A 23722-nucleotide genomic window follows, 5' to 3' on the forward strand; every position below is an offset into this window, starting at 1 on the left:
CCAGAGTGTGATTATAAATGATTATAAACACTGGAGAGTGTGATTATAAATGATTATAAACACTGGAGAGTGTGATTATAAATGATTATAAACACTGGAGAGTGTGATTATAAATGATTATAAACACTGGAGAGTGTGATTATAAATGATTATAAACACCAGAGTGTGATTATAAATGATTATAAACACTGGAGAGTGTGATTATAAATGATTATAAACACCAGAGTGTGATTATAAATGATTATAAACACTGGAGAGTGTGATTATAAATGATTATAAACACCAGAGTGTGATTATAAATGATTATAAACACCGGAGAGTGTGATTATAAATGATTATAAACACCAGAGAGTGTGATTATAAATGATTATAAACACCGGAGAGTGTGATTATAAATGATTATAAACACCAGAGAGTGTGATTATAAATGATTATAAACACCAGAGTGTGATTATAAATGATTATAAACACCAGAGTGTGATTATAAATGATTATAAACACCAGAGAGTGTGATTATAAATGATTATAAACACCGGAGAGTGTGATTATAAATGATTATAAACACCAGAGTGTGATTATAAATGATTATAAACACCGGAGAGTGTGATTATAAATGATTATAAACACCAGAGTGTGATTATAAATGATTATAAACACCAGAGTGTGATTATAAATGATTATAAACACCAGAGAGTGTGATTATAAATGATTATAAACACCGGAGAGTGTGATTATAAATGATTATAAACACCAGAGAGAGTGTTTATAAATGATTATAAACACCAGAGTGTGATTATAAATGATTATAAACACCAGAGAGTGTGATTATAAATGATTATAAACACCGGAGAGTGTGATTATAAATGATTATAAACACCAGAGAGTGTGATTATAAATGATTATAAACACCGGAGAGTGTGATTATAAATGATTATAAACACCAGAGAGTGTGATTATAAATGATTATAAACACCAGAGTGTGATTATAAATGATTATAAACACCAGAGTGTGATTATAAATGATTATAAACACCAGAGAGTGTGATTATAAATGATTATAAACACCGGAGAGTGTGATTATAAATGATTATAAACACCAGAGTGTGATTATAAATGATTATAAACACCGGAGAGTGTGATTATAAATGATTATAAACACCAGAGATTGTGATTATATACGATTATAAACACCAGAGAGTGATTATAAATGATTATAAACACCAGAGTGTGATTATAAATGGTTATAAACACCAGAGTGTGATTATAAATGATTATAAACACCAGAGAGAGTGTTTATAAATGATTATAAACACCAGAGTGTGATTATAAATGATTATAAACACCAGAGAGTGTGATTATAAATGATTATAAACACCAGAGAGTGATTATAAATGATTATAAACACCAGAGAGTGTGATTATAAATGATTATAAACACCAGAGTGTGATTATAAATGATTATAAACACCAGAGAGTGTGATTATAAATGATTATAAACACCAGAGAGTGTGATTATAAATGATTATAAACACCAGAGAGAGTGTTTATAAATGATTATAAACACCAGAGAGTGTTTATAAATGATTATAAACACCAGAGTGTGATTATAAATGATTATAAACACCAGAGAGTGTGATTATAAATGATTATAAACACCAGAGAGTGTGATTATAAATGATTATGAACACCAGAGAGTGTGATTATAAATGATTATAAACACCAGAGTGTGATTATAAATGATTATAAACACCAGAGAGTGTGATTATAAATGATTATAAACACCAGAGAGTGTGATTATAAATGATTATAAACACCAGAGTGTGTGATTATAAATGATTATAAACACCAGAGAGTGTGATTATAAATGATTATAAACACCAGAGTGTGATTATAAATGATTATAAACACCAGAGAGTGTGATTATAAATGATTATAAACACCAGAGAGTGTGATTATAAATGATTATAAACACCAGAGAGTGTGATTATAAATGATTATAAACACCAGAGAGTGTGATTATAAATGATTATAAACACCAGAGAGTGTGATTATAAAAGATTATAAACACCAGAGAGTGTGATTATAAATGATTATAAACACCAGAGAGTGTGATTATAAATGATTATGAACACCAGAGAGCATGATTATATGAGAGTGCTCCTGAGGAACTCATAAATTAGCTCAACATCCGAGTTCATTATAGATTTAACACCAACTCCTCCATGCTGAAGCCTTCAGATGCTCAGTGATGGACATACAGGATGTGTAGAATGATATTTTGTTGTATTGATAAGGAGAGTGTTGTCCTCAAAGTCCACATGGAGTCGGCATCTTCTCAACCGGAGCTGGTCCATCTCTATTTTCCAGAATATTTCATTATGTTGTGTTTTTGGGTTTTTTTCTTTTTCAGGGAGACAAAGGAGAAGTCGGAGAAACTGGACTTCAGGGAGAAATGGTGAGTGGAAAGAAAGTCATCTGAATTACAGTAATCAGAAATCAGCTAACGTTTTTGCAGCTAAAGAGTAGCTCACAAGTCGTAATGCAAGTCTATAATTAGTTTATAGCTATGTAGGTTATATGTAGTGGGCGTGTACCATGTCTGGAACATACCACCTGGAGGCAGCAGGGATGCAGCTGTCGGAAAATAATCAACCACTTTGTGTTTGGTTGCTTGAATCGATGGAATGTATACAGTATTGGAAAATTAGTCATTAATGTTATTTTTTTTTGACTCGTGGAATTTAGATTGTCATCATAAAATAATCCGAAGAAGAAGTTTAACATATGCTAGCTATCATAAACATAAAGAAATCTACTGTGTTTTAGCACGATGCAGTTTCTAGAAGGATCTCAGTGGAGTTACAGTATAGTTATTATTGTTATAAGGGTTTTATTTATGTGCTATGAAAGTGTGCTATGTTTAAACGTTTCTCTCATGATGATCAGGGTCCTCCGGGCGAGAAAGGTGCCACCGGTTCCAGTGATGTCATCGCCTTCAACGACAAACTGCTAGACGCTTTTCAGGTAAAATGTGATAACATAAATATTTCATTTTGAAAGGAATTATACTTAAGGGAATTGTCGTAGATTATGAACATGGGACATGGAGATGGAGACGTGACACGATGCTTCTTTTTTTATTTTCCTGTATTCAGATATTCATAACTATCTGATATCATTCTCATTACAGCGAATATACTACGTTGCTCTGATACTGGAGACTCCTTCCAAAAATGTTTAAACTTCTCCTTACAGTAAACGGAGATTAACGGATTAATTTGTAATTGAACTCTAAATTTACTCATTAATCTTAGTAAACTTAAGTTAAGTAGAGTGTTTACTTCTTAACAAACCCCTCTGAAGGAATTGTTACTATGGAAACTGAGAGAGAGAGAGAGAGAGATATTGCGACAGAGAGAGAGACACACACAAAGACAAAGAGGATGACAGAGAGCAGGAGAGAGAGAGAAAGATGTATATATATATATTGAGACAGAGAGTGAGAAAGAGAGAGAGAGAGACACAGAGACAGATAGAATGACAGAGAGCAGGAGAGAGAGAAAGAGACAGAGTGCGGGATAGAGAGAGAGACACAGAGAGACAAAGCGAGAGAGACAGAGAGAGACAGAGAGAGACAAAGTGGATGACAGAGAGCAGAAGAGAGAGCGAAAGAATGAGAGAGAGAGAGTTTTAATGACCTGAACAGAAGTGTAAAAGTACAGAAACCTTTACAGATGTGTAACATAAGGTGTCAAAATCCTAAAATCAGAAGTAGTTAATTGACAGAAATGGCGAGACTTTCGTTCAGACCCGAAATCTAGCATAACTACACAATAAGAGTCCTAATACTCAGAGCAGCCCTCTAGTGGTATGTAGGTGAAATAACAGCTAAGATTATAAATGTGCTGTTAGTAAAAGCAAACCAATAAATCACTAAAATTAAAAATATTCACCAATAATTCTATAGAAATTTAATTGAAATGTAATATAAAAGTTTTTTCTTTCATGTCAAAGTCACATACACCCTCATATCACCTCATGAGTATTTTTTAAAATTAATTTACCATTACTTTTATTAATAACGTTCATCTGAAATGCATTGCCTTTCCCCCTTGCAGGCGATCCACACCATCAGTGTTTCGGTAATCCTGATGAAAGCATGAGATATGAGACATGGATGTTATTGATTAGGTTTAACGTGTTCGTATCTAACAGAGTGTATTGGATTAATGGGAGTTGTTTGTGATCGTGTGACGAAACGCATGCAGCTAATTCACAATCAGTGCTGTGTTAGATCCTGTAGGACCCCAGTGCTGATGAACACATGTGCCATGTGAACTTTACTGACATGCAATTAATATATATATATATTTATTTACATAAATCAATTTAATTTATACATTCATCTCTATCTATCTATCTATCTATCTATCTATCTATCTGTCTGTCTGTCTGTCTGTCTGTCTGTCTGTCTGTCTGTCTGTCTGTCTATCTATCTATCTATCTATCTATCTATCTATCTATCTATCTCTGTTTGAATCTTTCTGACTGTTTTCATTGCTCTCTATGGTTCTCTCACTGTCTCATTTTCTGTTTTCTGCTGTCTCTCTCTCTCTCTCTCTCTCTCTCTCTCTCTCTGCATACAGTGTGTATATATAAATATATATAGAAATATAGAAATATATACATAAATAATTATATGGTAAGTAAATGTAGACGCTTATTCAGTTGCATTTTGTCGCATGGGAGTGTTTAATGGCCATATTTTATTTTAATAAAGAGATTAAACTGATAATATTCAGGTTATGGAGCTACAGGAAAATAATCAACAATAGTGTGATGAAGCAGAGATACTCTTAACGCCCTGAAGATGATTATTTTCCTGTATAACGTGTTTTATTCCTTTTACACTTTATTGGCAATATTTTTTTATTTACTTTTTAACCATTTATAGTTACACTGTTATCAGTTACAACACAGCAGCAATATACTTTCTCTTAAAGCTAACAATGAAGTTTTACAGAACACACAACGAAATTTTTGTCCTACAGTAAGTTTCCTTACCTGTCGTTTTTTTCGTCACAGGGACCGCCGGGTCCTCCTGGACCTCCTGGACCTCAAGGACCTCCTGGAAAGGACGGGATGAAGGTGAGTTACGTTCCATCTGATATTACAGTAGCAGTGATGAAGTGTGTGTTAGCTGTGACATGTTTTGTGTGTGTGTGTGTGTGTGTGTTAATACAGGGAGAACTGGGCTTACCTGGACTTGCTGGAGTAGATGGAGAGAAGGTGATCATCATAATTTCTAGCTACATTTAAAACTCCTCCCATCACTTACACCATAGCAACGACTTCAACCAGTGAGCTGTTACTATAGAAACGATTTAAGGACAAAATCATGAAACATATAAGACAATAGTCCTGATCATGACCAGAAGAGACCGTGTTTGCCCTATAAAGGAAATAATAACACAAGCAGGTGATGAGTATCAACTGATTATTAACTAGAATGTTCTAATCGCTGTGTTTAGGGAGCTAAAGGAGATGCTGGAGAACCAGGAAGCCCTGGAGACAGAGGAGAGAAGGGAGAGATGGGACTCTCTGGACCTGCTGTATGTAACCTTCTCTTCAGAGCTGTACTGAGAGACTGAGCCGCCCCCCCCCCATCCTTCCTCCCTTTCCCTGCCTCTGCACACCTGTTTCAATAATTACCTTCCCTATTCATCCCTGCTATCTTGTGCTTGTGTTTTTCAGAGTCCTTGTCGTTTGTCTTTCTGGTCTTACCTCCTGGTTTCTGATGTTTGTGTTTGTTAGTTTGTTCCTAGTTGCCTAGTTTTCCCCAGTGTTTCCATGTGTCTGCAGTGTTTGTTATTTATTTACAAAATCCCCGTTTTTCCTCTTGGGTCTGAATTCTGTACCAGTGGAGGCACCGACTCGTGACAGAAGGACTCAAGTCCAGCCAGGTTCCTAAGGGGTTTTTGAAACATATATTTCTGGACAATTTAAGTCTGGCCTTCAAGGACTTTTTTCTGGACTTTCTTTATTTCTTGTGACATCGCTCTGATTCTGCTCCTGTGATGGACGCTGCTTTGCTTCCTGTTTTTCGGAGAGGGTGCCGTCTTGTTCCTTGCCTGTGGAAGATGTTACCAGTCTAATCTACTTCTCCTGTTTCTTTTCTGCTCTGTGGCACCGACTCCTGACTGTGTGTGTGTGTGTGTGTTTCAGGGAATGGATGGACCGAAAGGAGAGAAAGGAGACAGCAGACTAGAAGACAACCTGGTCAGTAACATTAAATAGCCCTTCAGACGTCTTCTGATGACTGCAGATCTCTGATTTTGGGTTTGTTTGGTTTTTTATATCTCCAGGTTCAGATGATTTCTCAGCCAGGACCACCAGGACCTCCAGGACCAAGAGGACCTCCGGGATTTATGGTGAGTTCACAGAACATCCTCGTTACTCTATCTATCTATCTATCTATCTATCTATCTATCTATCTATCTATCTATCTATCTATCTATCTATCTATCTATCTATCTATCTATCAACTGTTTCACATCCTCTTATCCTCTCTCTCTCTCTCTCATTCTCTTATCCTTTCTCTCTCTCTCTCTTTCACTCTCTCTCTCATTCTCATTCTCTCTCATCATCTTTCTTTTTCTCTATCACACATGAAAGAAAATGAATCAGAGGGTGACGTTTAAAGAGAGTTGAAGCAGGGTGTATGTATGACACGTGACTTCACGTGACTTTATTTTCTGAAATAAAACTTTTACTCTCTGACACTAAACAACACTCTGTGTATTATTTCAGGGTCATCCTGGGATTCCTGGACCGAAGGTCAGTTTCACACTGAAACTTTATTCCTCTCTAATAAACTAATAAACTGATGCAAATATTTTCATTAAATTTACTCCATTATCTCCTGAGTGATTATATTTAATCCTTTATATTTATTAATTAGCGCATCATATATTTTTGTTGCTTTCTTTGTTCTTATTTTTTTCTAAATGTCACTTTTATTAAAAAGTAAGCATAGGATTAACAAGAATAAAAAATAAATCAATAAATAAAACCATTACACTTTAAAAGATCATTTTTTTAAAAATCCCAATTTTTCCAACAAAATATCTAAAATGTTGATGAACACAAAGATTTATGTGTCAAGAATATTATTTATTTTATATATATATATATATATATAGTAAATAAATATAAAATTTTCTAAATTTTTTGCATTTAATTAAATCTTTTGCTTTAATTAATTACACATTAATTAAATGATTAGTGTTAGATGACAGTAATGTGTTCAGAGGATTTGAAGATGATTTTTCTTTCTCTGTGTCCTGATTGAAACCGCTCTTACAGGGCGATTACGGAGAGAGTATTAAAGGAGACAAGGGAGATCCAGGAGTTCCAGGAAATCCGGTGAGAACACAGAGTTTCCCAAGGCTCCTGAATCATATGACACGACAAATCATGATAAATGTAAAGGATCGTTTGTGAAATCTGATGTTTTTTTAGGGAGTTCAGGGCCCACAGGGACCCACAGGTCCTGCAGGGTTGGTCGGCCTTCCGGGATCCAAGGGTGAAAAAGTAAGAGCTGGAATTTGATTGAAATTGTTTAACACTCTAGATATACACCAATCAGGCATAACATTATGACCACTGTGAGGTGAAGTGAATAAGACTGATGATCTCCTCATCATGGCACCTGTTAGTGGGTGGGATATATTAGGCAGCAGGTGAACATTTTGTCCTCAAAGTTGATGTTAGAAGCAGGAAAAATGGACAAGAGTAAGGATTTGAGGGAGTTTGAAGGGACAAATTGTGATGGCTAGACCACTGGATCAGAGCATCTCCAAAACTGCAGCTCTTGTGGGGTGTTCCCGGTCTGCAGTGGTCAGTATCTATCAAAAGTGGTCCACGGAAGGAACAGTGGTGAACCGGTGACAGGATCATGGGCGGCCAAGGCTCATTGATGCACGTGGGGAGTGAAGGCTGGCCCGTGGGATCCGATCCAACAGACGAGCTACTGTTGCTCAGATTGCTGAAGAAGTTAACACTGATTCTGATAGAAATGTGTCAAAATACACAGTGCTGTATTTTTTTTGTGTATGCGGCTGCACAGCTGCAGACCAGTCAGGGTGCCCATGCTGACCCCTGCGCATGGCCAGAAGCACCAACAATGGCCACATGAGCATCAGAACTAGACCACAGAGCAATGGAAGAAGATGGCCTGGTCTGAGCGTGCATCTTTTACCTGGGGAACACATGGCACCAGGATGCACTATGTGAAAAAGGCGAGCCGGCGGAGGCAGTGTCATGCTTTGGGCAATGTTCTGCTGGGAAACCTGCATCCATGTGGATGTTACTTTGACACGTACCACCTACCTAAGCATTGTTGCAGACCATGTACACCCTTTCATGGAAACGGTATTCCCTGATGGCTGTGGCCTCTTTCAGCAGTGACTAGTCTTGTAGCACATCCAGCATGCGACTCCTTAGGAATCTGCTGTTGCTATAGAAACGACAGAGCTGTTGTTATTGACGATCAATTTCTTTTGACCAATCAGAATCGAGACTCCAGCAGGTCTGAAGCTGGGAATGAGTTTACAGAATGATTCACACATATATATGATGTAATAATGGGGAGGGGGGGGGACACGGTTGCTTAGTGGTTAGCTCACACCTCCAGCATCCTGGGTTCGAGTCTCGCTCCCGCTCACTGTGTGTGTGGAGTTTGCATCTTCTCCCCGTGCTTGGTAAGTTTCCTCCGGGTGCTCCAGTTTCCTCCCACAGTCCAAAGACATGCTTCTAGGCTGATCGGAGTCTCTAAATTGCCCGTAGTGTGTGAATGAGTGTGTGTGTGTGTGTGTGTGCCCTGCGATGGGTTCGCATTCCGTCCAGGGTGTGTCCTGCCTTGATGCCTGATGACGCCTGAGATGTTGATCGGATAAGCGGTACAGACAATGAAATGAAAAAATGATGTAATAATGGGAGATGGGAGATAAATAAATGTAATCTGTTTCTTTTCAGGGAAAACAAGGAGAGCCTGGATTAGACGTAAGTGACTGATTACAGCGATCGTATATCTTCTAAACTCTGGGACTCTGAATGGTTCACTCACATGTTTTACTGTGTACAGGGATTCCCTGGGCTTACAGGAGAAAAAGGAGACACAGGGGTTAAAGGAGAAAAGGTATCGTGAAGCTGAATAGCCACATTAAACATTGAGCTTACTGACAAGTGCAAAAGTTTCTAACCCTGTGGATTCTGAGGGGGAAAATTATTATTATGTTATGTTATATTATTATATATATTATTATATTATGTAAGTCATGTTCATGACTTCCTGTTTCCTGTTTTAGGGCGATCGTGGCTCTGTAGGGAAGAGGGGGCTGAAGGGGCAGAAAGGAGAGCAGGGACCGCCCGGGTTAGACCAGCCCTGTCCTGTGGTGCGTGATAAACTCCTCATCTTAACCCAGTAGAATTTTATCAGGATTCAATGTGCATCTTCTTCACACAATACTTTCTCTCTGCTGTTCTTTACTTGTGTATCCTATGACTTCTGCTCTTTATCTTGTGTGTGTGTGTTACTGTGAGTGTGTGTGTGTGTGTAGGAGTGAATGAGTGAGTGTATACGTATTTGTGTGTGTTAGGGTGTTTGTGTATGTGAGAGAGAAAATGCAAGTTTGAGAGTGTGTGATAGTGTGTGTAGGAGTGAGTGTATGTGTGTGTGTGTGTTCGTGTGAGAGAGAGAGAGAGAGAATGCAAGTTTGAGAGTGTGTGTGTGGGGGGGGGTAGTGTATTTGTTAGATAGAGTGTGTGTGGGGTGGGGGGGGTGAGTGAGTGTATATGTATTTGTGTATGTGTGTGTTAGACAGACTGTGTTTGTGCGAGTGTACAGGTGTGTATGTGTGTGTGAGAAAGACACACATACATTTGTGTGAGTGTTTGTGTGTGTGTGTTAGTGTGTGTGTGTTTGTGTGAGAGAGACTGCTTGTGTGTGTGTGTGTGATTAGCAGTGACTTTGTGTGCTTGTGTGTGTGTGTGTGTATGAGTGTGTATGTGTTCGTGTGTTTGTGTGTGATTAGCAGTAACTTTGTGTGAGAGCACTTTTCAGTGTGTGTGTGTGTTCTTACTGACAGGGTTCTGCAGGATGTAAAGGTCAGACAGGGGAAAGCGGGCAGTCTGACGCCGGAGCTCCGTGCCGGCTGGTACTGTACCACTGCCTGGAGTGTGTGTGTGACTCTGAGCATGAGGATATGAGCACTTAACTGACCGAAACGGCTAGAACAGAGACGCAGCGGTCATTCCGCTAATCTCACTCACACTTTATATATATATATTATTGTAGCCAGAGCTTTAAACATTTACACCACCACATGTTCTATTATTGTATCTACATCAGTTCACTTCTGATGACTCTTCCATGCAGATCATGTAAAGCTGCACAGAAGCCAGCTCCCTTCCTACAGAAGACCTTTAGTTAGTGTCTTATGGAGGCTTTGCGTTGCCTTTCTGCCCAGTGTATGAGCAGTTTTATCTCAGAGAGTGCTTGATATGTTGCCTTGACCTCCAAAAATTTCAGACAATGGAAACTTGTGAGCTTGAACTGACCTGATTTAGCATATAGCATTTTCAGCTCTGTGTTCAGCTCCATGGTTGCTAAACATTAGCATGAGGTTTATTAATTAGACTCTAGAATTGTTAATCCTAACGACAAACCTTGCCCTCCATCAAATGTAAAGTTAACGAATAATAATATTTATGGACGAATTAATGAAATATGTAAGACAAGGTTTACGTTCCAGAACCACATGCTAACATGATAAATAACCGGCTAAGGCAGCTGAGGAAGATTTTTTTCCCATAAAAGTCGAATCAGGCATCAAATTTGGCAGCATTTATTTAAAAACTTTCCTTACTCTTACTTACTTACTTACTCTTTCCTATTTCCTGACTAACTTTCCTCTCGTTTCCTCTTTTCCATTTGCTCTTCTAACCCCTCCCTTTGTACAGTATTAGCTCTATTCTAGTTAACCGCTAGTTTATTACAGTAGCTGCTGGTTTGTTAAATCGTTCCTGAGAGTGATATAAACCTGCATGGGTTTCCTTCCAGCTATTTAGTCTAATATTTATTTAGCTGTATTTGTGTTTGTCGTCATCAGGGTCCAGATGGACTTCCGATTCCAGGCTGTTGGCACAAGGTCAGTCCGCATTTCTAATCCGAACCATGTGTTGTGTGTACTGAGTCAGAAGTTTTTTTTAAAGCCTCAGATGTTCCTCCAGAATTGTACAGGCTGCAATCTGATTGCCTCTTTACATATAACAGTAAGAACATTAAAACTATTTTTAACCAGTATGACCCAAGGCACTTTTCAGTGTAACCATAGCAACGAAGCAAGCTCATCATGCAGCAGTACCACAGATAGTCATACCACACGTACATATAGGAACAGAATACTAGCATACACCAATCAGCCATAACATTATAAGCAGTGAGAGGTGAAGTGAATAAGACTGATCTCCTCATCATGGCACCTGTTAGTGGGTGGGATATATTAGGCAGCAAGTGAACATTTTGTCCTCAAAGTTGATGTTAGAAGCAGGAAAAATGGACAAGCGTAAGGATTTGAGTGAGTTTGACCAAAGTGCCAAATTATGATGGCTAGACCACTGGATCAGAGCATCTCCAAACTGCAGCTCTTGTGGGGTGTTCCCGGTCTGCAGTGGTCAGTATCTATCAAAAGTGGTCTAAGGAAGGAACAGTGGTGAACCGGAGACAGGGTCATGGACGGTCGAAGGCTCATTGATGCACGTGGGGAGCGAAGGCTGACCCGTGTGATCCGATCCAACAGACGAGCTACTGTTGCTCAGATTGTCGAAGAAGTTAATGCTGGTTCTGATAGAAAGGGGTCAGAATACACAGTGCAGGACGGGTCTGTTTTGGCAGCAAAAGACGGACCAACACAATATTAGGCAGGTGGTCATAATGTTATGCCTGGTCAGTGTATGTCCATACACAATGATTTATTTTGTTATCTCTATTATTTTTATTCTGTCTATTTTTCGTGACAGTCACGGTTTCACTGCCTGACATTTCCGAGCAGTTTTTGTTAATCAGTTTTGTTGGTTGTTACGTGATATGAGGCACACGCTGTTCAGTTTCTGATTGGAGTAGCATACGTGGGAGAGAGGGGTCTGAAGTGGGAGGGGCATACGCTCATCAATCACAGCAACACTAGCCAATCATCACTGTCTGTGAGCTGTCATGTATGTGGAAGAGGGCAAACAGCGCTATGAGTGTTACACTGCCTTGTGATGATAAATAGGAGTTCATTAACATTAATGTGTTTTGGAGGAAGCACAACTTCTCTCTCTGTCTGTTAGCTGTCGTATAACGACCTCAGAAACTACACTGACCTATTAGTTCCTCAAGAGCTCTTTTACTGTCCAGTTTCACCCAAATGAGGAGGAGGTTCCCTTCAGAGCCTGGTTCCTCTCAAGGTTTCTCTCTCATATCATCGCAGGGAGTTTTTCCTCACCAACGTCGCCTCAAGCTTGATCATTAGGGATAATATAGTAACTTAACTTCAAGCTTAATCATTTTTTCTATGTTTCTACACATCTGTAAATCTGCTTCGAGACAATATCCATTATTAAAAGCACTATACAGGTAAATTACATAAAAAACAAAATAGCAGCTGGCAGATGGAGAAAAAATGGGAGCATGAGAAAATTATGGTGTTAAAAAAAGCTCCTGACTTTGGCTGTGTTTTTCTGGAGTGTTTATGATGAATAAACTGTAAAATGGCTCGCTAATATCTAATATCTGCGTTTTTGTTTTGCAGTGATTGCTAACACGAATCAGGTTCCTGTACATATTCCTACAGTATAAATACAACCTCCTATTTTTTTAACAAGACTCTGATGATTATTCATCAGCCTTCAGTATTTTTTATAGATTATATATATGTATATTTTTTTCAATATACTTAACATTCTGGAGCAGCCTAGGAGTTTGTATATTTGTATAGATATATTTTTGAACCTGTATCGGACATTTTGGAAGGACTGCTCCATTGCCTCTGCTGCATGACCCCTGCATGTGCATCACGTCACGTGATCAGCGGTCGAACCGGGAGCGTTTTGTTCTGTTTTCAAAGGACGAAGGGACGATGCAGAGGATCAAGCGAAAGCGTCTGTCGCAGCCTTGACTACACGAGCAGAGGAGTTGAAGTCATGGATCCGTCATACAGGAGCGTCTTCGTGATGAACTGAAAGCCTGGAGAAGTAGCCCTTGCTGTGTAGGGCTGCGTGGGAGTACGTGTAGTGGCTCTCGTGACGGTCATGTCGTCCAGAGAAGATGTTTTGAGCTCTTCACAAGCTGACGGATGGAGCAAAAAAAAAAGCTGGTTATATCTTCATATACGCTAACGGTCAGGTGTGAAGTGATATCGAAGAGCTAGCTGATATCTAACGTCTTGATTTGTTTATCATTACTAGCGCACGCTTCGTTTTTTTTTCTTCAGGTGGTTCTTTTATTTGTTTTGTTTTGTTTTGTAATTAAAGAAAGGTTAGCGTGTTACTGTATTTTTTATTCTGATTACGATAAGTACACAACTACTAGATTGTATTATATTTTGTTAACATATTGTCATATTGATTGCTTATATTGTTGGGATGCTTCGTGTTACCATGACGACCTGTGATTTCCTTTAACATCACATTCAGTTTCTGTATCTATGTATTAATTTATGGTATATTTTGCTACACGGTATATTATGGTATAATTGCTCGGGATGCATTGATTTGATTGATTTTTTTTTACCCTTTTTTTGTTGCAAACAAGGAGGTTTACGGTATTTTATTTAAAGGCTTGCACGCGCGCAGGCTGAGGTTATTTGAAATGAAATGCGTTAGAATTAGCTAGCTGAGTGAGCTAGTTTGGAAAAACGTTTCTGTACAGTTACGATTCAGTTTTATTGTCTTTAACGCATAAAAAAATCGTTTGTTGTTGATCGATGATGAATGACCGATATCGGCTGATCGCCAAAAATAGCATACCGGGCACGTGCTGTTATTTTCTCTCACACGGTATCACCGTTAGACATTTTTTTCCTCAGCTATTTAGTGTCAAGGATTGAATTTTACGATCATTTTTAACATGTTTATTTGTTTTATGGGAAGATTTCCTGCTTTTCGCAGAGTTTGCTCGATTTTCATTGTCATCATTAACCGATGTTCATTTCATGTCGTCATGACAACCGTCCGGATTTTCTCGAAAGTTCGTGCGTGTACAAATTGTGAAGATTGTTGTTTTGGTCAGAAAATAAGACGAATGAAACAAAAATTCGTTTTGTTTGTGTATATTGAATGATGAAGTTTATCTTTGCCTTAATGAAAGAACAGTTTTGGGGGAAAAATCGCACGTGTTCTGGTTACGGTCGCGTCTCAATCCGCTCTTTAGCTCCCTAGTATAGTGTGTACACGAGTTGTGGTAGATTCAGTTAAACCGTATGTTGTTTTTTTTTATTACTACAACAATGCTAATAAGCTATTTATATTTTATAAATATGTTTTTTCGAGCTGAGAGGACTGAGAAAATACGACATTCAGATTTCCAGGGCATAGTTTTTGTAGTGCATTGTGAATTAGGGAGCGAGGGTAAGTTCCAGTGCACTAGCGACAGAGAGCCCTTAAAATGGCCGACTCCCTGCTCAGTGCCCTGATTAGTGAACTAGGAAGCTGATTGGGACGCAGCCGATATTTCTGTAAGCGTTACACGACAGGCAGCAGTGCACGAGGTCACACGGTCACGTGGTATCGATTACTGATCTGATGGAGATCATGTGTATTAGCCTCAGTATCCATGCATCCCTGCTAACTGGGTTTTAATAGACCAGGAAGACTCACATGAGGTCTGGTTTTCATTCATGGAAAGTTCTAGATGTTATTGATTCACAGAAGCGTTTACATACAAGTTTATTTACTACACAAGTTAAGAATATACTCTATGCAGATGAGTTGAGTTGACTTAAGCGGACGATTTTACTCTGTACAAATGTTTTTTTCTGCCAATTTACACACACACACATACACACACACACACACACACACAGGTGCATTGTAAATGTTCCACTCATTTACTGCTACAGATTAACACCATCTCTCTCTCATTCTCTCTCTCTCTCTCTCTCTCTCTCTCTCTCTCTCTCATTTTCTCTCTTTCTGTCTCTCTCTCTGTCCCCCATCTACTCCCCTCTCACTCTGTCTCTCTCTATCCCCCCGTCCCCCTCTCTCTGTCTCTCTCGCTCTCTTTCACACACACACACACGTGCATTGTAAATGTTAGATAGGAAAGAGATGCCCCCCCCCGTCTCTCTCACTCTCACACACACACACACACTTCAGTCTCTGCCTTATTCGAATGTATACAAAGCCATTCAATCACAAGCCATGATAACGCAGTGTGTTAAATCCCGCTCACTGTGAATCCTGGCGTGTTTTTCTATTTCAGACTTTATTTCAGAATGGTTTTACTTCCTAAGTGTTGCTGCTGAACAAGTATTTGTATTTATCTTTTGCGATTTCCAAGCAGAAGCTTTCTCTCATGCCACCAGCGCAGACAAGAGCCGAACTTCTCACAATTTGTGTTTTATAACATGGATATAAAGGGTTTATTATACAATAATAAGCATCCATAGCTTGTTAACTGGTCTTTATAGAATGATGGTTTATAGACAAAGTTTCCAAAAACATTTGATTTTTTTTGCCTTATATAGTCAGTGGGGTTTACTCTGTTTGTGTTTGTGTGCAAGTTCGGCAAAATGGTGTCGAGTTATTGCTCACGAAAATGTTCATATATTTCCAAATAAACTATTTTCACTTAACCTGACTGTGAGTGTGTGTTCAGCAGAAAACCCCACACACTGCTGTTAACTCTGACTGGACGATCCTGATTCACAGCGAGGATGGATTTTAGAGCTGATCTGCGGCTCATCACCCGATTAAAGCGGCAGTATGTGACTTTAGTTGTGAATTAAGTAACACTTTCTTTGACTCAGCTTCCACACTGGCACTTTCGGCTACGTCTACACTGATCCAGATCAATGTGAAAACTCTGCAACATTATCGTTTTCAATCGCTTCCCAGAAGTCGGTCATCCACACCGAAACACACTGAAAACGTTTACGTCCCTGTACTGCGCGTGAGGAAAACGTAAGACTTGCGTCATTTCCATTTGGTGTTTATTTACTTTCCAGCTCTTTGAAACGTCACAGCGATACGTTGAGGAAATTAGCTGAATTGGTCACGTGACTAAAAATGCATTATTGAAAGCCTCCGTTTGCACAGTCCACACTGCGACGCAAAAAAGGCGTTTTCAAATTGATCTACTTTGGAGATGTGGACGGAAGGCCAAAACAGATAGAAAAATATGCGTTTTAAAATGAAAACATATTAGTGTGGACATGGCCTTAGTCTGGATCAGAGCACGGTGATCGGCGACATGTGGAACAGGAAGTGCTGCGTGATACCGAACCCTGTAGTGAGTTCGGTTGCACTGGGAAACGTGACACGACTCCAGTGAACTTGAACACATCTCATACTCGGGTCCACAGTCCATCAGGAAGTGCTCACTTTTACTGCCGATATATTATTTTAATTTCAACAGCTTCATGTTGATTGATTCTGTAAAAGAACCCAAATGATCATCAGATAATGACTCAGTTAGTTTACATAAAATTTTATTGAGGCATCAGACTCAAAACTGAACAGCTGCATGGCAGATAAATCTTTATACAGAACGAAATGTGTGTGTGTGTGTGTGTGGGAATGCATAAAAAGCCATTTCACTAGTAACATTTAGAATTAATGTTTAAAAAAATCTTAACAAAAAATCTTTTACCCATCACTACAAAAGCAACCGGTATGATGTATATATTATAGCAGGATTTGAACTATAAAACAGATTTCATTCACTAAAAAGGTCTAGAAAACAATACAAACTGGTGAGAACACGTGTGGCGTATTACACTAGGAGCGTGAAATAGGAAAGTCCATCCTGTAATACGCTATTGCTGATGGACGGGGGGTGGAGGGGGAGGACCAGGGGACACGAACACCTCAATCTCATGCTACACTCGCTATCAACGGACGCGTGCACTGAAGCTCGAGTGATAAACCTATTTTATCAGCGCGTCCGACACGCGGAGCGGTACGAAGGATTTCGGCGCTGGTGTGGCGGTAAGATGGTGTCTGAACCAGACGGGTCTACGAACGTCACGGCTTAACGGCCATTAAAATATCAGACAGGAAGCTGAGAAGAAAAGTCTCTTGTACACGTCTCTTTGCACGTACACATTTTCTTTCAGGAGGATGAGAAGATCTGAAGGTGTGTAATTAAAGTAATTATAATTCCTTTCACACACACAAACTTTTACAAGAGATCCCTAACGATGGTACGCAAGCTTGTCACACAACATAGTTTTAACAGGACATTTCATTTTATTATAAGTGCTTGTTGTAGTGGGCGTGGCCAGGCTCTCGATCATTTGTAAGTCGCATGAAAGTAACATATGGGATGTGAGAATCTTTAGTAACGTCCATTTGGATGGGATTTACTGTTTATCTCCTGGAGTTACGTGTCGCAGTGTGCTCCCGCAGCGAGTGGCAGCCTTTCCATCAGCTCTGTGTGTGCCTTGCTCCTTTTTGTGACCTTTGAATCTTTAGTATTTTTTTAGTATTTATTGCATGCCTTATTACCTATGTTCGTGGATATTGCTGGAAGTAGTAAATTTCCCATTGGAATGAATAAAGTATCTATCTCTCTGTCTATCTAGCTAGCTCCAGAGGTAAAGTCAGTGATCGTGTGATTAGAAATGACGTACAACTGTCTCATTATTCAAGAGTTACTCAAGAGAATTGATGGAATGATGTTAAAAATCTGAACGTAACTTAAACACCGCTCTACACATGATGACGGCCGTATTGTTTTGACCCTGTTGGAAACACTCAAGTAGCACGACTTCCAAGAGTTGAACAACAGCCTCGCTACCCCATGTGACCCTGATCCAGTCTGAGAAAAAGAGTTGTGAGGAAACAAGCGCTATTTTTAAAAAAGCAGTAAAACCGTGACGCTGTAATGACCCTGGAGTGCATAGATATAACTACAGACGAGGATGCTGGAGGAAACAAAAACGTTCTAGATGCCGAACGTGGGTGTTATTTACAGAAAGATCCCTCGTAGGCGCTGGAAGCCGTGCTGTTAAAGCGGGTTTGTGATACCCTGTTTAATGCTGTTTGTCTGAAGCGTGATCGAATATAATACATTCAAATAATAAATAAATAACAAAAAAAAGTGTTTCTAAATAAACACGTCTAGGAGCTCACCACATCCGTTATGTTCACGGTCACAGTACGCTGGAACTGCAACTGGAATCTGGGATAAATATCACAGATATGTCCGACTACTGAAAAAGAAATTTGGCACCGAAGAAAACCTACGGCTTCAAATATGTCCAATGGTCTGTAATTGGCGTGTGCGTGAAGGTTTTTGCGGAGTGTGCGAGTGACCTGAGTGAAGAGAAAAGAAGGAGGGGGTGAGGAGGGTGAGGGGGAATTGGACCGATGTCAGAAACCGGATGGAGTGAGAATGTTCATGTCACGATGTTTGAGTTTATGCGCAGACGCCTTCTTCGCCTCCACTCCGGTCACCTCCAGCTTGGGAGCCTTGAAGTCGGCCGGGTCTTCGACGGCGAGGTTCGCTTGGGTCTTGATGCCGTCCAGGGTGGTGGACTTCTGAAGCCCGAGGTATGACTGCAGACTGAATCCTCCTGTGAGGAAGCATGCAGTGAAGAGGCGATCAAAACAACACCTAACCTAGAGCATGACCCTAACTCAGAAGCTAGCATCACACAGGATCCTGGACAAAAAGCCAATAGGATTTCTCCAATATGTTTTGGGTTAATTGTAGAAAATAAACTCTGTCAAAAGTTTATGACCCTTACACGGTCTAATCATCGAGAAAATCCATCCTGAACACAATGTTTAGGACTTTTCTCCAGAAATAAAAAGATAAATCCGGTTATAAAAGAACTCCACCAGACAAGGAGATAAATAAAAAAAGGTAAGAGGTACAGGTGGATCAGCTGGCCGTTTCTCACCCGGAGTGTTGGAATCGGAGCCGGGGTCAGTGGGGGATTTCTGCACGGTGGGACGCACCCCAAAGAGGCTCCATCGGTCAGGTCCACGTCCTCCTTCGTTTCCACCCATGGAGACACTTGATGTGACTGCTGCTAGAGTCGGATGTGGTGAAAGCCAGGCTAAAGGAGATCCTGTTTTAAAAAAAAAACACAGTGTTTTATCCCAGGTTTCAGAATTATTGATGAATATTGTTGGAAGTGGATGCCTGGACTGAAGTAGAGACCTGAGACAGAGCTGGGTCAGATGTGGACGATGAGACGGAGGTGAATGGTGCTGATGTTGAAAGCCTGTCCTCAAAGTCCCCAATAAACATCTTCAACTACTGAACACCACACAGGAGGACATAACAGTGATTAAAAACAAATTAATCACAAAATATAATATACACATCTGGGAAGTTTTGGAGTTGAATGACATCAAACTGTGGTTTGAATGTGTGTAAGGATTCAAAATCAATTTTATAACAATAGAAAGTTATATAATAACTTATTATATAATAAAATAATTAATAATCATTTTAAAAATCTATTTCTATTGTAATAACACAGCTTTTTTGTAACAAGAAATGGTTACAAAGAGCTACATGACAAGGCACGACTCGCTACGATTCCTGATGACAAGACAACTCATGATGATACATTCAACCGCTAACGACGAGGAGCCTGACAATGACATGACTCCCAACAACGACACGCTACAACTGCCAACGACAAGGTGACACCACTCCCAATGACCACGCACTATGACCACCAACAAAACTATGAAACGAAACTATGACGCACTATGTCCGCAAACGTCACTCCAGGAGCACCAACAACGATACTATGCCAGCCAAGGACGAGGCAATACAACTAGCTACACAACCCCATCGACATGGATACGACCACCAACCTATTAACAACTCGAGACACTAAAACTCTTAATAACGAGACACTACAACTCTTAATAACGAGACACAATAGCTCCTAATAACGAGACACTATAGCTCCTAATAAGGAGACACTACAACTTTTAATAACGAGACACAATAGCTCCTAATAACGAGACACTATAGCTCCTAATAAGGAGACACTACAACTCTTAATAACGAGACACAATAGCTCCTAATAACGAGACACTATAGCTCCTAATAAGGAGACACTACAACTTTTAATAATGAGACACTACAACTCTTAATAACAAGACTCTACAACTTTTAATAATGAGACACTACAACTCTTAATAATGAGACTCTACAACTCTTAATAATGAGACACTACAACTTTTAATAATGAGACACTACAGCTCCTAATAACGAGACACTACAGCTCCTAATAACAAGACACTACAACTCTTAATAATGAGACACTACAGCTCCTAATAACGAGACACTACAACTCTTAATAACGAGACACTACAACTCCTAATAACAAGACACTACAACTCCTAATAACAAGACACTACAACTCCTAATAATGAGACACTACAACTCCTAATAACGAGACACTACAACTCTTAATAACGAGACACTACAGCTCCTAATAACGAGACACTACAGCTCCTAATAACGAGACACTACAACTCCTAATAACGAGACACTACAGCTCTTAATAACGAGACACTATAGCTCCTAATAACGAGACACTATAGCTCCAAATAACGAGACACTACAACTCTTAATAACGAGACACTATAGCTCCTAATAACGAGACACTATAGCTCCAAATAACGAGACACTACAACTCCTAATAACGAGACACTACAACTCTTAATAACGAGACACTATAGCTCCTAATAACGAGACACTATAGCTCCAAATAACGAGACACTACAACTCCTAATAACGAGACACTACAACTCCTAATAACGAGACACTACAACTCCTAATAACGAGACACTACAACTCCTAATAACGAGACACTATAGCTCCTAATAATGAGACACTATAGCTCCAAATAACGAGACACTACAGCTCTTAATAACGAGACACTACAACTCTTAATAACGAGACACTACAACTCTTAATAACGAGACACTATAGCTCCTAATAATGAGACACTACAGCTCTTAATAACGAGACACTACAGCTCTTAATAACGAGACACTATAGCTCCTAATAATGAGACACTACAGCTCTTAATAACGAGACACTACAGCTCTTAATAACGAGACACTACAGCTCTTAATAACGAGACACTACAACTCTTAATAACGAGACACTACAGCTCTTAATAACGAGACACTACAACTCTTAATAACGAGACACTACAACTCTTAATAACGAGACACTACAGCTCTTAATAACGAGACACTACAACTCTTAATAACGAGACACTATAATGAGATACTATAACGCGTAATTACGAGCTGCTTTCGTTTCATCTGAACAGGAATCATCTGAGGTGTTCAATATTATCTCTTTTTCACAATTTCCCCCAGTGTTTGTTTATGTTAATATTGGGTTGTTTATGTTATTGATAATAGCGTTATTAAAGATATATCGCGTTAGCCCGCTACGTAAACAAGGCCTCTGGTGAAGCCTAAGCTAAATTAGCCAGCGTGCTACTCAGCTGATCAACTACCAAGGGATTTAAAATCCATACTTACCTTTTAAACTGTAGATTCCTGTCATTGTCTGCTTTAATTCTGTGTTTTATTCTGTCCATAATTTTTATATAAATATGAGTGTTATTGATCGTGTAACTCCGCTGGTTATGTAACTAATTAATTAATCTGATAAGAAGCGTCGCTTTTTGCTATCAAGCTAAAATTGTTAAACTGGCTGAAACTGGTATCCTTCCGGCAGGAACTAGCTCGCGCGCCTTCAAAATGAAAGTCCGGGTACAACAGAAAAGGTGACGTAATTTATTATTAAATACTAGCAATTGCTTATTAAACTGTTATTACACTTTTTGACGTCTATCCTTATTTTCCTTGTATGGTAATTGTGGTATTTCTTATGTTTTTTTAATTTTATTTTTAGATGCTAACTTGCTGAGTAATATTGAAGAAAAAAATAAATAAAAGCTCTGATATGATTCTCCTACAATTGGTTATATGTAATATTTACAGTGAGCATAATCTTACTGACGTACAATTAACAAGTCCTTTATCTCATGCTTCATAAGCGTCCTTCATCTCATGCTTGTGTAAGTCTACAACTAGCCTAGCTCGATCTGGAAGCTCCAGATGAAAGCTATTGTCTCAACAAAGACACCATTGACTTAAACTCGGCCTTCACCTGTGAAATATTAAAACAGCTCGGATTTCCCGAACAAAAACGACCTCTCAGTCAAACTTCCAAGAAGTGGATGGTGCGTCACACAAAGAGTAGCGGCGCTATTTAGACGAGGCTGTCCCTCAAAACTTCGTCCAACAAAACCTTCTGCAAAAGTAAGCCAGTGGCTGGAGAAGAGATGCCACAGTGAGGACAACAGTCACTGGCCAAACCTTTGCTCATTTTTTTTTTTTTTAATTTCTTTCTTTCTTTCTTTCTTTCTTTCTTTCTTTCTTTCTTTCTTTCTTTCTTTCTTTCTTATTATTTTTTTCCCTACTTGTTTCAGCTTAACTTTATGGGTTACAAAAATACACACTTACTTCCTCTTTAGAACCATCATTTCCTGCACATTCTCTAGCAGCGTCTACACACACACACACATATACACACACACACACATACACACACACATATACACACATATACACACACACATATACACATATACACACACACACACACACACATATACACACACACACACATATACACATATACACACACACATATACACATATACACACACATATACACACACACATATACACATATACACACACACACACACATATACACACACACACACATATACACATATACACACACACATATACACATATACACACACATATACACACACACATATACACATATACACACACATATACACACACACACAAAGGGAGAGAGAAAGAGATTTGGGAATCAATTTATTTATTTATTGAGTTTTTTTACTTAGTCATTTATTATTGAGTTAACTATAAGCAATGTATTGTAGGTGCTGTAACTAGTGTGTGTATGTGTGTGTGGAAGAGAGAGGGAGAGAGAGAAAGAGAGAGCGAGAGAGAAAAGTGAGAGAGAGGGAGACAGTAGTTTCTTGAGTTTTTTACCTCAGTCTCAAACGCCATCATTTCAACGATTTGTGTTAGAGACTTGATTCTGTTCTAAGAGACAGAATTAAGGACAGAGTATTATATTAGTATCACGTGACAGTGCATGAACCCTAAACCCTACACCCTAAACACTAATCTCTATACCCTAACCAAAAAATATTACACCCTAAACACTAAGCCCTAAACCCCTAAACACTAAGTCCTACACCCTAAACCCCTAAACATTAAGCCGTACATGCTAAACCCCTAAACACTAAGCTCTATACCCCACACACTAAGCAATACACCCTACACCCTAAACACTAAGCCCTAAACCCAAGCTGTACACCATAAACCCCTAAACACTAAGCCAAATACCCTACACA

General features: G+C 39.1%; 2 protein-coding genes across 3 annotated transcripts in view; one reads left to right on the forward strand and one right to left on the reverse strand.

Moving 5' to 3' along the window:
• LOC131357958 (collagen alpha-1(XXIII) chain-like) overlaps positions 1-15895 on the forward strand; it is a gene marked incomplete at its 5' end in the record, with an annotated part of 38709 nt that extends 22814 nt beyond the window's left edge. Inside the window, 15 exons of the mRNA XM_058397382.1 lie at positions 2410-2454; positions 2946-3023; positions 5085-5147; positions 5244-5288; positions 5531-5611; positions 6225-6278; positions 6365-6430; positions 6810-6836; positions 7365-7424; positions 7521-7592; positions 9036-9062; positions 9145-9198; positions 9368-9454; positions 11171-11209; positions 12854-15895. Coding sequence (XP_058253365.1) covers positions 2410-2454; positions 2946-3023; positions 5085-5147; positions 5244-5288; positions 5531-5611; positions 6225-6278; positions 6365-6430; positions 6810-6836; positions 7365-7424; positions 7521-7592; positions 9036-9062; positions 9145-9198; positions 9368-9454; positions 11171-11209; positions 12854-12856 — 801 coding nt within the window. The remainder of the gene's footprint in view (positions 1-2409; positions 2455-2945; positions 3024-5084; positions 5148-5243; positions 5289-5530; positions 5612-6224; positions 6279-6364; positions 6431-6809; positions 6837-7364; positions 7425-7520; positions 7593-9035; positions 9063-9144; positions 9199-9367; positions 9455-11170; positions 11210-12853) is intronic.
• An 838-nt stretch (positions 15896-16733) lies between these two features.
• LOC131357520 (putative monooxygenase p33MONOX) lies at positions 16734-21987 on the reverse strand. Of its 2 annotated transcripts, none has more exons than XM_058396508.1 (4): positions 21795-21987; positions 19432-19527; positions 19169-19339; positions 16734-18838 (listed from the first exon to the last, which is right to left on the reverse strand). In XM_058396508.1, the coding sequence occupies exons 3-4, from the start codon at positions 19275-19277 to the stop codon at positions 18636-18638; spliced, it is 312 nt and encodes a 103-aa protein (XP_058252491.1). In that variant the 5' UTR covers positions 19278-19339; positions 19432-19527; positions 21795-21987; the 3' UTR covers positions 16734-18635. The 2 variants fall into 2 exon arrangements, with proteins under 2 accessions (XP_058252491.1, XP_058252490.1); XM_058396507.1 differs by having other exon boundaries at positions 19432-19530.
• Between the last annotated feature and the right edge of the window lie 1735 nt (positions 21988-23722).

Source organism: Hemibagrus wyckioides, linkage group LG08 (genome assembly GCF_019097595.1).
Source record: "Hemibagrus wyckioides isolate EC202008001 linkage group LG08, SWU_Hwy_1.0, whole genome shotgun sequence".
NCBI classification, from domain to species: Eukaryota; Metazoa; Chordata; class Actinopteri; order Siluriformes; family Bagridae; genus Hemibagrus; species Hemibagrus wyckioides.

Excerpts from the sequence above, each read along its gene's own strand:
- LOC131357520 (XM_058396508.1), bottom strand. The coding sequence starts at position 19,277 with ATGGGTGGAAACGAAGGAGGACGTGGACCTGACCGATGGAGCCTCTTT. Across the intron at positions 18,839-19,168 it reads CTCCGATTCCAACACTCCGG|GAGGATTCAGTCTGCAGTCA; the intron begins GTGAGAAACGGC and ends GCTTCCTCACAG.